Consider the following 14,498-nt stretch of genomic DNA (forward strand, 5'->3'; position numbering starts at 1 on the left):
CAACAAGGGAAACGTTATCGTTTAGTAGGAGTTCAATCAGTACAATACATATAAAAAATAGCGCCGTCAATCCTAAAAAGGAACAGTTACGTATCAGTTAATAATAAAGATATATTTACAATCAATCATTTTTTCTACATAATTTACAATTGCCAACTCCTAATGGCAGTGTTAACAACGCATAATAGTTCATATTTAATGTCATAATTCCAATAGTTTATTGGATCAAAAAATCACATCGATATTAAATTAGATCGTTTGCCAATTATAATTGGTAACTGTACATATTTAACACAATGCTTATAACACCACTATTATCATATCTCCTAATTACATTTATTAATAAACATTTTATAACAGAATCGAGCGGACGATTAAATAGGATGGACACATAACAAAGATCGTTAATTCAGGGACATTATTCAGAAGAGACAATTTTCGTTCTTTTACTGGGGATACTATGTTTGCCATTTTTTGTAAATTGTTCCAAAATTATCAGACCGACACGTTCTACAGCGAGAAGTCTTGAAGATAAATGAAAGTACAATAAATAAAGTATTACTTGTGATCGTACCCAAACAGCAACGTTAGAGGTTTCATTGATACTCGTTAAATTTCGACTCGAAATTTGTGGCATATGTTACATCGAAATACAATCTAATTTGGAATAAACGTAATAACGACTAAGATAGTTAACACGGAAAAATACAGTACTTGGATGGAACTTTTTTTATATTGTTACACATTTTATTACAGATGACCGCGGACTCGTTCGAGTCTGCGTAGGTAACATTCATACATATTTCCACTTAATTTGCTATCTGGGTGTCTATTCTGAGGTATGTGGTTTACTAAAAATGTAAAAATGTAAGACTTAATACGTTTACGAAGAGGTAGACATTCATATGCGAGTTAAATAAAAGTAATTTAACATTTTGAATGTACGTAATTGATTAGAGTGCTAATAACGATGCAATGTTTTCCGTTCGTTCGATTAAAAGAACCAGGCGATTTGAAAATTTGGGAACATGTCAATGTATTACACATACGTAAATACTTTTTTATAACACGTGCATAAAAAAGACCATTTTTGCTCCACTTTATTTCTGACGCTCAGGAAACTCTAAAATGAGTATTTTCGCCATGCTTGCATACATATACATATGTATATGGCATACACTTAAATGGACGATTCGAAAAACTCTATTCTCGCTCTACTTTGTAGACGACAAAAAATGGTCTTCTTTGTGCATTTTTTATAAATAATATGGTGAACAACGCAGCTCGTGTTCTTCTCGGGCGCCTACGGCCCTCGACTGCCACTCGTGCTCAAACATCAACCTCGCTTGGAATAGTATATTGTGTATCAAGGGTCGAAAATGGGTCTTTCCGGACGACGTTGATATTTGAGCACGAGATGCTCAAATCATCATCCGAGTCTGGAAAGGTCCATTCGGCCCGTGTCGCACACCGTATGTTTTATAAAAAGGGCATACAGAAGACCATTTTTCGTCGTCTACAAAGCGGATCAAGAATATAGTTTGTCGAGTTCTCCACTTCATACGAACTTCATGGGAGTGCGAATATTTAAAAACAAATTAGAATCACTGATTCCAACAATTTCTAAGAAAAACAAATTACAAATTTATAATTACAAATTTGTTTTTCTATATAGGGCAGGAAAACTCTACTTTCGGTCCACTTTATAGGCGCCGAAAATGGTCTTTTTTAGCCACGTGTTATAAAAAAGCCCATTTTCGCCCCTTGTTGTACAATGTACTATTCTTTTACATTTTGAAGATTTAAAGAAATTTCGTGGACACAAATCTTTACTCACACGATAAGTACATGCAAATTCTCTCTTTTCATGGTAGTAATACTCGCAGCTACTCCTCCTGGTTTGATTCAATACTCGACTCTTAATCTAACGTGGCATCGAGTTTTCCCTTTTGTTCCGTAATACATACGTCAACAAATCGTTTAAATCTATATATTTAATATTCTTATATCGAAGTCGGTGGAAAAGTGAAAGTAGTAAAATAGCATTTTTCCCAGGTACTTCATTGATAGAGGATGTATAAACAGTAGGAGTTGCAAAGGGTGGTACTACCAGCCTACCAGTACGAGCAAAGATTTCTGTTCCTTTTGCCACGCTTTTGAGCCTCGAGAATCTAGCACGTGTAATTTTACCGATGGCTTAGATACCACAGGCGTCGAAAAGACAACCTTCACAGCACTGAAAAGTTTTCTGACTATTGACTAAAACAATAATAATCTATTAGTGAAAAATTACTACGATTCGATCGCTATCTTAACATTCAGTAAATATTTATCTATTTAACAACTGCGATAAGACAATATTGATCTTACTTATTCTTACGTATTAATCGCTAGATAATATAGGACCACATAAACCTTGCTCTAATGATTCTTTTTATTTCTTAAACAGAATCTTTATTTTTATGATACAATATACAATAATAAAATATCGCAATTTGTGGTTATTCTTTTTTTCCGCCACCTATTTGAAAAAAGAAATAATAAAAAGAGAAATACATGAATAAAACTTCTAAAATTAGTGAAGACATTAAGTAATGCTGGTCACATTAAGAGATAAGCTAATGATTTTTCTTTCGGTATAAGCAACAGAAATATATTTTATTTCATTAAACTATACACAAATCATTATAATTACATATTTAACATGTTTCATGCTTTACAACGTAATTGGAATGTGTTAACTAGTATTTACAATAATAGTAGCCCTGCTGTGTGCAAGTGTGACAAAATGCAGATTTGTTTTCTCATAGGAAGTTCTAAGGATGCCCAGGTGGCCGTGCGACATATATATATGTATGTATAGTATAAGTATATCACATGAAACTTTTTTTGCTGTCGTTCAAGTATGCCCATTGAATCCCTTGCAGAAGCACGATTGACTGAGGAGCGAACGATTTCATTCGTTCGCTCGTTACTATTAAGATTATCGTTTGTTTTGTTAAAATGAGAGCAAGGCTTCAGTGGTATGTACGCTTAAAAATAATCGCTTCTAGTATTAGAAAAATAGCTTTATTTATTTAGATAAAAGTTGCCTGCCCTTTGACCAATATTTTGTTTAACCACCCTTTGTACTGTTTTCAAGGCATCTTGCTTACTGTTTCCCTGCGCTTCTTACCCACCGATACGGGGTAAATTTAATTCTCCATGGATACATCTCTAAAACTTCAACATCAAATATAGAAAATATATGTCATTATGTTTATATATATTTAGATACATTTTATAATACATATATTATGTATATATGTAAAGTATGTACGTCTATACTTGATTTGTTTTTTGCGTTAGGTATTTACTGAACCAGGGCCCCTTGACTTGGTCCATATACCTAAGCAACGTTAGCTCTTAATAGGTACTTGAGGTCCACTCTGAAAATAAGGGGCATTATCTTTATTTTTGAGATACAGCAACGGACTAACTTATGGCAAAAGTGCCAAACGAATCTATCGTTTCATTTTCTCTTCGCGTGAAGCATCTCCATAAGAAGGGTTTGAGTCGGTGCTCCACCACTACAATGCTTCTGGTAAAGATGATCTTCTCCCCTGCTCGCTACCACGTGGATTTCTGGTAATACTGCTAACAGCTTGTTAAACTTATCCTGTTCATATAAGAATTTCATATTTAAGCTGCAGAAAAACTAGTGGAATTTAATTGTGACTGTTATCGTACACAGTGGCTAGTAGACGTATAAATAGGAAAAATCGATATACATATAGAGTTCATGTTAAAAATATAAATAATAGAACTCTTCTATGTTACGTCACTTAACCCTTTCACTACGAAAGGCATAAATGTACGTCCTGAAAAGTCCATCGATATATACGAAGGGCGTAAATATACATCCTGAAAAGTCCATCGATATATACGAAAGGCGTAAATATACGTCCTGAAAAGTCCATCGACATATACGAAAGGCGTAAATATACGTCCTGAAAAGTCCATCGATATATACGAAAGGCGTAAATATACGTTCTTAGAAGCCTATCGATATATACAAAAGATTTAAATATACGCCATCGCAGCGTCCGACGTGCGTATAACGCGCCGTCCATATTGATGGATTATTCCGAAATCGCGCCGCAGTGAAAGGATTAACAGAAATCTGTCAGAGCAGATTCTTTTGTATTTCGAAAACTCCTATTTATGCGTACTATCCCAAAATAATTATCAAGTCAACTTACCGGTATAGAAGGATAACATGTCAAGGTGTAATCCAAAAGGGCTTGTTGGACTTGCTCATGACCTTCTTGTACGTGTTTTTTGTTAACCAATCCACGAACATCTACTTGTTTCAATAAAAATCCATCAAAATCAATCTCAAATGTACTACGATAGTAAATAAGACTTTATGCACGTGTACAAGCGCATAGTAAGAAAAGAACGTACCATGATTGAGCAGCATCAGAAATTTCATGCATATATAATCCGAAAGATCGAATTTGAGCTCTTGAAGTTTAGTCGACAAATCGTTGAAAAGGTCTGCTAAGGAAGGAACTCCAAGTAGGCCGAGGCAAAGGAGATCAAACTTTTGGCCATTATGAAGTATAGTCTCGTCGGGTAGATTATTATGTAACCTCTGATGAAGATGGTCAAGCACCAACATATCCGACCAGGAGTGCTGTAGCAACTTCATTTGGTCATCAACCTGTTAAAAAAATTAGTACTGGTTGTTGACGAAATTGGGGATTCTCAAGTACCTATGTTGACTGAACACCAAGTTTCGTCGAATAGAAATTTGAAATTCTAATTTCTTGTATTCGTGCCCTATACACGTTATATTGTTTGTAAAACATGAAGACATAGTGCTGGATGTCTGTAAAATTATGACAACTTTTTGCCGATTTATGGAAAAAAACAGAAATAATAAAAAAAAGCAATATAATCGGTTAAGTGGTCAGTTTATAATTAACATGGACCTGCTTTAGGGCAACCGCTATAACCCAGAAACGTATCTTGTTATGACCTAGATATGAGGCGATGCTTGAAATCATTCAGTGATTGTGCAATGCCGTTGGTTACCTCACATCCCCGCTCATACCACCAACAGGCCGGCGAAGAGTTATTTATCGGTAAGAACTAACTTCTCTTGAAAAAGATTCTCGAGTAACAGTTAAAACTGTTAAACTTTTACGACTCGATAATGCATACTAGTCTACGGCATCGCTCCTACCTGTCCTAATGCGTCCACAGAAAAAAAAGTTGTTACCTAAGATTGTGAAACGAAATTTCGTTTCACAGTCCAGTGGTAACTTATGAATGCAAACCAACGAGAATCTGTTTTACAAAACAATAATTAATCAGTGTACACAGTGATAATGTAAGTATTCTGCTTGCACATTTGATGGCGTCCAAATACTATCATTCTACTATATTTTATTCTATGTATGAAATACGTTCGAATACGATAAATCGAATTTTTGTAGCTTTCAAATTCTTTTCAGTAAATTTTTTTAGAAATCTATAAGATCTTCGATTTGAACATTACATTTTTTATCACATATACTTCGTTCTCTCTTCGTTCACTCTTTTAAAGTCTCACTAGATTTGTAATAAAATTGCTGACCTTGAGATCCTTGAAGAACACCGAATTCCTTGCCCAGTCCACCTGTGAGAACAGATTTTGATCGAGCACTTTGCACATTAATTCGAACAAGTCCACTTCACACTGATTGTACGTTTGATTTTGCAACAGTCCGAAAAGTGATGTCTGCCACTCGCGATCGTCGACCGTTTGCACGAACTCCCGTATCATCGGACTAGTTTTCAATGTGGCGCTTGAGGGTACGGAACCGTGAGGCTGCGTGGACTGTTCGCCGAAGTTGAAGGCCTTCGGGCTCGGGGTGGTGGAGTTGGCAGCCCACAGCTTGCTATCCAGGCCAGGGTTGAGGTTGTGCAGGTGATTACCGCCAGAAATGTTTGGCTGGGAGGACGGTGCGATCATTTGATGCTGACCGGCCCCGCTACCCGCCTGTGTCGTGACCAGACCAGCGGCCACGGCTGCGGGGGATGGACTCGAATCTGGGGAAGATGTTAGACTCGAGACCTGAGGTATTTGTATCTCCTGTTTAATATGCAGGAAAGGCGTTACGGCGGAGGGATAGTTCGACGGATCACCGAGGCTGCCGCGTATCGTTTGCAGTGCCAGCTGCCGTTGTCTTAACATTTGTAGCTTCCGCGCTCGGTCTCTTTTGTACATAGGTCCGAATTTATTCCTACCACCTCTCATCCGGTCCGCTCGCACGGCTATAACAGAAACAACAAGTAAAGAATGGTGAAACGACGGTCTTGCTCATTCTGATCAGGGCACAGTATCTGAAAAACCAGTTTTATAATTACATACTTTGTTTATCTGCGAATGTATTGTGGAATTTACTTTAATAAAAATACATAGATTTATTTGACGATATTTAAAATTGATTTTTAAATGAACGTTTCACGCAATGAATAATAGGCGTGAATTTGTTGCTGAAATCATACACTCAATCGATTCAAGAAAACCTGATTTCCTTGCTATACGAAGAGTTTCAGTCTTCTTGTCTTGATTCCTTCATTTACGCTCTTTTTTCAAATATTAAAAATACCCCTCCATTTTGGCCTTACAAGAATTGTTTCGATTAATTTTTTAATTCAAACAGCCTGCCATTTAAAAACGATTTTTAATGGAATCAAGAATTTATTGTATTATTAAAAGCCTACCCAATTTGATTGTTAAATAAAATCATCATCAGCGTTTAAATACCGTTATTCAGGGAAGATGGAAATTACAGTTAATCGTAGTCGAATGAGACGAAACGTTAACCATTAACGACATGCTACTATTCCTGTACCTACTGCGACTCTTGAACAAACCTACTCGTTCTGTGCAAACGATCATGCGTAATGTGTGAAGCATGGATCTCCACCTACGAAACCTGCAGGTGTTATTCGGCACGTTAAATGTACCTATCGCTGTTAAGAGCGAACATTGTGCCAGCATGCATTTCATATTGCTTTCAATTAATCAATTAGATTAGTTAATTAAATTGTTAAGAAGAAATAAACTTGCAACGTATCAACAAATATCATACAAATAATTGTCTGTACGTATCAGTTGTAGGCAATGATCAGAAACTACCAAAATTCCTGTCATGCGTAGACTTCCAAATACTTATTAGAGGCACACAAAGCGGATCTTTGTGGCGACCTAGTTAGATATTTACGCGCGAAACTAAGTATTACTGCATCTCCAAGTTAAGATCCGCATTATAAACAACAGCTCTCCAGATGTGTGGTCTCGGGCCCGGAAGTGGCCTAACAGAGGAACACGATATGGATCCCTCACGCAACAGTTAGGGATTAAAATATGTCGTCGCGAGACATGCGGAGGGATTAGAGGCGAAGGTAGTCTCTCCGTCCATCAATGGCTGTGCTGAGAAACGAACAACTCCGTTCCAAACGTTTCAGCATCTCAATATCTTTTCCATGAATCCACAGAAAACGAATAAAAGGAGGAATGAAAAAATTAAAAGTCTCAAGCCATAAAAGGTGCTCGTTCATCGATGCGCATCGCAACGGAGTGTTCGCCGTGATGTGGCAACGTTTCCTGAGAACGGGTCACGTGCTCGATTACGATTCTCGGTTGATGATCAGGGTCGCGTTTCGATCGAGGGTGGATTTCGAGCGGTTTCAATGATCTGGACAGGGTGGGCACGCCGCTAAATCAGCGATGTTGCCTATTTTCGTACATATACCGCGAACTGTTTGCTATCCGTCGTCGCATGAAATGCCGGCGAGCACGAACGAGCGAACGCGGTGCACGCTCGTTGAAAGTGAAAGGAGGTTGAATCGGTTGCCCGTCCACTTCTGCCTCTGAGCCGGCCCGCCGAGGAAGGAGGGCCACCCCTCTGCCCCTTCCCCAGACACGAACACATGCATACCGTCAACTATGTCGAATACCGCCCGACACCCCGCCGCCACCTAACTCTACTTATTTCCCTTCCTTCGGACCCCTACGCTCTCTGCACCTCGCCTCCCGGGCCCAGATCCACATTGCCGCCTCCGCCACCCTGTGCGCGCGAGCTCGCTTACGCCTCCTCTCTTTTTCTCTCCTTCTTCGCGTTTCTTGTTCTCAATGATTCCCTTTGCCGCCTCCTTTTTCGCTAGCACCGCATCGTGCCCCAGGTTTCTTTATCTTTCCTCCTCCCGCTCTCGAAACCTTTACGCCTTTCATCTCTCGATTCCCTTTTGCCTTTTTCGATTGTACCCCTCTGTTCCAATACATTGATCTTTCCCGACGCACCTCGTCGCCTATGAACTCTGCATAATGCGGTTACGCACTGTCCTTTTTAACATCTCCAATCTCCCCGCACTTTGAGATTTAGTTCATGCTCATTTTTTTATATACTTCAAAAATATCTTTTCCATTTCGTTATTGGAATGTACCGATCACTTACAATTGATCTTCCAAAAAATACTGAGTTAATAAATTATTCGCTATGAAAAATCTGAGCAATGCACATTAACTGTAACATGATTACAAATCCATATCTCTTATACTTGTGACTTAGTAGGAATTAGTGGATACAGATCGCTGCTTAAACTTGAAATTCGGCATGTTCGGTTTTTCGAACTTTTCTGAAATCACAAATATGTACTGCTATGCAAAACGATCGTCATCCATCATGCAAGGATTACGCGAACGTGCCCGCAGTCTTGCGCGCACGCCTTCTCGCCGGACTCTGCTACTCCATCCGCGACGACCCGGTCTCCTTTTTCTCTCTTTCACATACATACGTGACCGACTCGATGGGAATTCAGACAATGGCCCGGAGTGCAAGACCAATAACGAAAGTTGCTAAACTTGACTTTCAGGTTGTTGCTTTCGGCCACTTGTTCTCGATCGCTCGATTTAATGGTACGCAACACCGCTATCACGCGTAGTACATACACTCGCCATGTTATTTAACATGCGTGAAGCTATGTACTTTATGTATTTTTCCTTGTTCCCATCCTCTGTTTTTCACGTATCCTTATTTTAGCGTTTATGCCACTCTCCGGATTGGCCAAGAAATAAATAATAGATAAATGCCTTTGTTCTCTCATAAATTATTATCATCATTTTTAGCTTACAAGTATTCATCTATTTCGTTCTTCTAACTTTATTCATCCTTTTTGTCTCATCTTGTGTTTCACTTTCTTATTTTTAATTGTATTAAAATTCAATTACATTCTTTTTTATGTATTTCTTCTCATTCTCTTTTGCTCGTATGCACATCGTATGGTAAATGACTTGCGACGATTTAAATATCCAAAACTGGACATAGACTGCAACTTTCGACTTTCGATTCAGTAAAATGTCATTTTATTGTCATCCGACATTTATAAGCATTTCTCGCAGTCTTTCTTCTTTGACGTAGTTTCGTCGTAGGTATTATAAACTACTAGGCGTGCATCTTTCCGCCTCTAATTTAAGGTGCATCGGATGCTTGGAAATAGTGATGTCAATACCTCTAGCTAAGGTGAGACCTACGCGTTTCAAGTGATGAATGGGACGATGGATTTACCTTAAAACTCGTTCCCTTGATTGTGTCGTAGTCCCGGAGGGTTACAGAAAATATGCTACTTTCTGATTAAAAATATCTTTATTCGTACACTCAAAGAATTCGACTGCTCTCAGTGGTGTCTCGTAGGAATCTGACTTTCGGGGGTGTCCGCTTTAGGGTCAGCACGGAAAAATATGGTGGGGAGAAACATAGGGACAGGAAAATGGCAAGAAGGAACAAAGAAGTGAGTTTTTCGGTTGGAGGGGCTTTGGGACCCAAGGATAAGTTGTTTTACGATGGAAAGGAATTAGACGAAAAATGACCGTTGCAGGGCTGAAATGGTTAACAGATGTTGAGAATAGGGTACAGAGGAAAATCTAATGACAGGAAAAGAGAAAGTTTGGAAAGTATCTAACAATTGCGTTGCTGACATTACTACGCGATTCAAATGACGTGATCAATCAAGAGATTCACGAATAAAATGCAATATTAATCTTAGAATATAAATTTCATTTACTACTCTCCTGATTAGATTCAAATTCGTAAGAAGTACAAATGTGTATTTCGACAATGAATTATAACATCCAAATAAATATGAGAAGTTAAACTGGGAACAGTATCGAGTTAAATAATAAGTAGTTAAATATGTTAATCTTGTTTAATATTTCTTTTCTACTAACACAAGAGATTAAATTTTTTTAGTCGTTTATTATTAAATATTGTTAATTATAAGGATTATTATTCTAAGCACGCGTTTCCTGAGATTTCGTTACACAGTAGTGACGTGAATATGTACAAGTCCAACTATTTCTTTCACTCAGGACGGTGTTTCCGTGTGTGGGTGGCCGTGTTCTACGTGGGCAGAGTGACCATTAACGTATCGATACACAGCCGGATTTGATAGGATCGTCAAATATATATGCCAGCCCGCGACGTTGATGGTATTTACGAGTTAAATTCCGGGGCAGGCCACAGTCACAGTGGGCAGGGACCCGCGGAAACGCGTGACCAGCCTGGATGGAACATTGTCTCTGTATCTCGGCGAAGTAACAACCGGAAGTTCGGGCAGGACGCGCGGAATTGCGTTGTAATGGCATCGAGTTTCGAGGTGGCTCTCGATTCCATTATGCGAAGGGAATTATCGATAAATTTCACCGGCCGGTAAAAAGGGAAAGCTTTTGTCACGCACAACAAACAAATTATATAACTCATTATAGTAACGATTCAGTGCATCATCTTACTAAAAGCTGTTTAGCCAATTAGTTAATTTACAAATGTGGAATACTACAATTAACAAAATACTCAGTGTTCATTAATATTCACTAATTTGGCATTTAAGTTATTTTAATTTCTGTGATTGTATAAAATGATTTGCTTAACTCAATTTCTATATTCAGACATACGTAGGTAATTATTACAGAAGACAATTAATTCTAATCAATAACTATTTTTACATCTATCTTCAATGATCCAATTTAATATTGACAACTAATGTTTCACTATGTAAAATGTAACAATTATATAACAATTTATATCGATATAGAATCCCAGAATCTGTTATCTGTTGTATTGAATATTCAAATTGAATCCATAATCTTCATAGTGATGCATGAAATATTCATTCAAAATATGTAAATTCTGTCTAAATTTGTGCACTTATCAAACACATCAGTTCTACGTACGTCCTATCGCTTTACTCAATCAGTTCAAACATATGTGTGAATAAAACGATCTTCGATAAACGATAAATGGAATAATTATGAAAATGTTACTGACCTCCAATCAGACGTGTCTCGTAAAAATTTCACAAAATACTCGCCGATTGTGATCGTGACAAGAATAAAATTTTTCAGGACTCGATTTGCCAGAAAATTTCTGACTCTTCTTCGGTTGCGCAGGACTGGATTTGGCAAGACGAGCGTTGCGGTGTTACCAAAGCGGCATATAAATGCGTTAAATACACAGCGACGGGACGGGACGATTTTCCATCGATCGTCGCTGGATAGAAAGACCTGCGCATGCTATGGATCCCCGTGACTACGTCGATTACATAATTCCGCTGTGCATGCCCGGAAAAGTTTTGTATAATTAATTGACAGCAAGATCTTCATTTATTTTCGAGCATTAAATGCACATTCGAAGATAAGTAAGTTTTAGTAATAGAATAGCACCGTGAGGTCTTCTTTCCTTAAAAAAAAATGCTTATCAATGCAGTTTTCATTGTGTTAAAAGCGATTACAGAAGTATTATGACATGTCTATCGATAACAAAAGGAGTCAAACAAAGAAGTATGTGTATATATATAATGAAGTTCAGTTAGACGCACAAACGTCCAAGATCACACGTGCCCACTGTGAAATTCAGACGTAGAAAGTTTTACATTGTTGATCGTAAAGCATCGCAAATTGAAATACGTTTTCTGTCTACGTCGTCCAAGATAAATGTAATTATACTTTTTCCGCTTAGTAATAAACGATATCAGTGAGTAACACATATCTATGATAAAAAGCTTCGAATACAGAACGAGCTGACCTTTTCCCAACATCGGACAATTGCATGCAGTAATATTCAAGTACACCTAATAGATGTATGTATTTTTCCAGTATACCTTGATACTTTTGGTGAATTCTTAGTAGATTTTATTGTATTCAGTGTGCCTATAATATTATATATCTTTTCATATTTATTTATATCATCTTTTAAATGTAATGTTTATAGCGCTTTTATTCTATAGAAACTGACCAACCATTTTCCATATTTTCGTCATCAAGCGATACGAACCTGGTACACACCAGGCTGAAAGATTCTAGTATCTCTAAAAGGCACAAAAATAGTAATGGAATATGTATATAAATAGTGAAGTGATTTTAAGTTTATTTGCTGTCGCACTGATCATCGGGAATAAATTATTGGAGATGCAGAATTTAATAAAATTTCGTTTATATGAATGACATTTTAATAGTGGCTCCATTCTAGCTAAACTCTTATTACCGAACTCTTGCCGAGCGTTATTTCAATTACACGAACGTCTACAACGTAATTGGCGGATTGACATTTGGTTGCATGAACTTACTTGCGTTTCGATACATTCGCACGGACGAAGTTCTACCGCAGTGCTGAAATTGAGTATTTCGTATATAGAGATTAACATGTACTGTTGGAACAGTCGGAAAGACCCACGTGGGGAACCGTCTGAAAAAAAAAATGGGACCCAGGTCCCACGTCCGGTTCGCAAGGTCCACAGCGATAAGCGTACGCAAGAACACCAAACCCCAAGACCGCGTATACTTACGTCGAAAAGAAAGGGAAATCCACTTGGCGAATCTGGTCCACGGATCCAGTGACGTCAGGCCCTCCCCATAGAAATTAATGTTCGACCACGTGACCACCGTCGGGGCACGATCGGGCCAATCGCGCGCGAGGATTTCCCCCCGTCACGCACCTCGACACGACGCGCCCGACTGTGAAGTCATCCGCGCGTTGCGAAAGAATGTAAAAAAAAAAAGGACGAAATTGATGACCAGAAAACTCTACTTGAACAAAGGAGGACCCGAAATTTTCGTCAATGATACCGGGAACGATACGTATTGTTCAACGAAGCATTGTATTTTATCAGATCACGATACGGACAAACCATCGCTGTTCGAAACTTGAGGAAGATTTCACGATGCGATAATTGTATTAATACTCGATAATCACCCCACAGGCTTTGGGATTAGCTTTTAACGCTCGATTAACCGTGCGTCCAAACATCTCGCACTATCATGAGTACAAGCTAATATTTGCAATCCAGTAATAATTGCGTTAGCCCGCAGTAGCCAAGCTTTTCAGAAATTCAACGCTACGCGCAAAGTAATATTAAAGATAACGTAGATCGCAGTACGTAGGGTCAAGATTGCGCGTTCAGCCCTACAGGATGCGAATTCGGTCGCGCGCTAATTGTAAGCGGCACCGAAGGAGAAAGAACGTGGAGATGAAACGAGTCGAGAAAGAAATAAAATCTTTGGCGAAAAGAAGACGGTGAGACTCTAGTCAACGAGGATTACACACACAAACACATACAAAATCCCGCCTCAACGTAACCTTTCTCCCTCCTTCGCAGGCGCTCGAAGGTAGGAGTCGAAGCAGCGCGCAAGGCAGCTAAGGTAGGTAAGCAAACAGACAAGCCAGACAGGCAGTTAACAACTAACCAATCGGGTATAGCTTTTTGCAAAAAATATCATAATTATAAAATTCGTGAATTAAAAAATAACGGTATTTATGATTCCCGTTATTCTAATCTTCCTCAAGTTATTTGTAATTAAGTGCCTTTGTGAGTTGCTCACAAGGTCTCACTCCACATTGCTGTAAATGGTTTAATATGTACTAGATGACCCACTATTAGGCTCTTAGTTTTACGACAGGAGTCAGTATATCCTGGATTTGACGAGACTCAAACAATTGTCCCGCTTAGCTGTAAATGACGGTTCTATAGACCCGTATCAAAAGAATTGAACGTACCCAGTCGTAGAAACAAAGAGAAAAAACTCGTTAATACTTTGATACCTGCGGATGAGCTACCTACTTTTTAGATACTTAAATCCATACATTCTTAACAACTTAACGTTTCCGCGATTATTGTGCACGAAACGTGACAACATACGAATAGAAATACAAAAATAAGATACAAATCTAATATCACGTGTTTTAAGGAAAATGGAATTGTACGCAAAAGCGTCGGTATGGCTGGCGCGAACAGTCATCGCCTAAGTCGATTGCAAAATACGAAAGAACTATGAGTGTACCTATACGCGATTAACCAGCGATCATCCGTACGAGCGTTTAACAGCAATAAAGCGAGCCATTATATCGAACAATTAACTTAGTGAAGAAATTTCGTGCGTTGCGTAAATAATTAATAAATAAATTTGTTTATAA

At 38.3% G+C, this 14,498-nt stretch overlaps 1 protein-coding gene across 1 annotated transcript in view; it reads right to left on the reverse strand.

Annotated features, from left to right (window-relative positions):
- Positions 1–2,639: 2,639 nt before the first annotated feature.
- ftz-f1 (ftz transcription factor 1) overlaps positions 2,640–14,498 on the reverse strand; it is a 21,582-nt gene continuing 9,723 nt past the window's right edge. Inside the window, 5 exon segments of the mRNA XM_018024938.2 lie at positions 2,640–3,609; positions 3,611–3,658; positions 4,242–4,342; positions 4,447–4,705; positions 5,624–6,303. Of these exon segments, the coding sequence (XP_017880427.2) occupies positions 3,475–3,609; positions 3,611–3,658; positions 4,242–4,342; positions 4,447–4,705; positions 5,624–6,303 (1,223 nt within the window). The 3' untranslated portion in view covers positions 2,640–3,474.

The sequence above is a fragment of the Ceratina calcarata genome, unplaced genomic scaffold, assembly GCF_001652005.2.
Source record: "Ceratina calcarata isolate Rehan_Ccalc_2016 unplaced genomic scaffold, ASM165200v1 scaffold35, whole genome shotgun sequence".
NCBI lineage: Eukaryota > Metazoa > Arthropoda > Insecta > Hymenoptera > Apidae > Ceratina > Ceratina calcarata.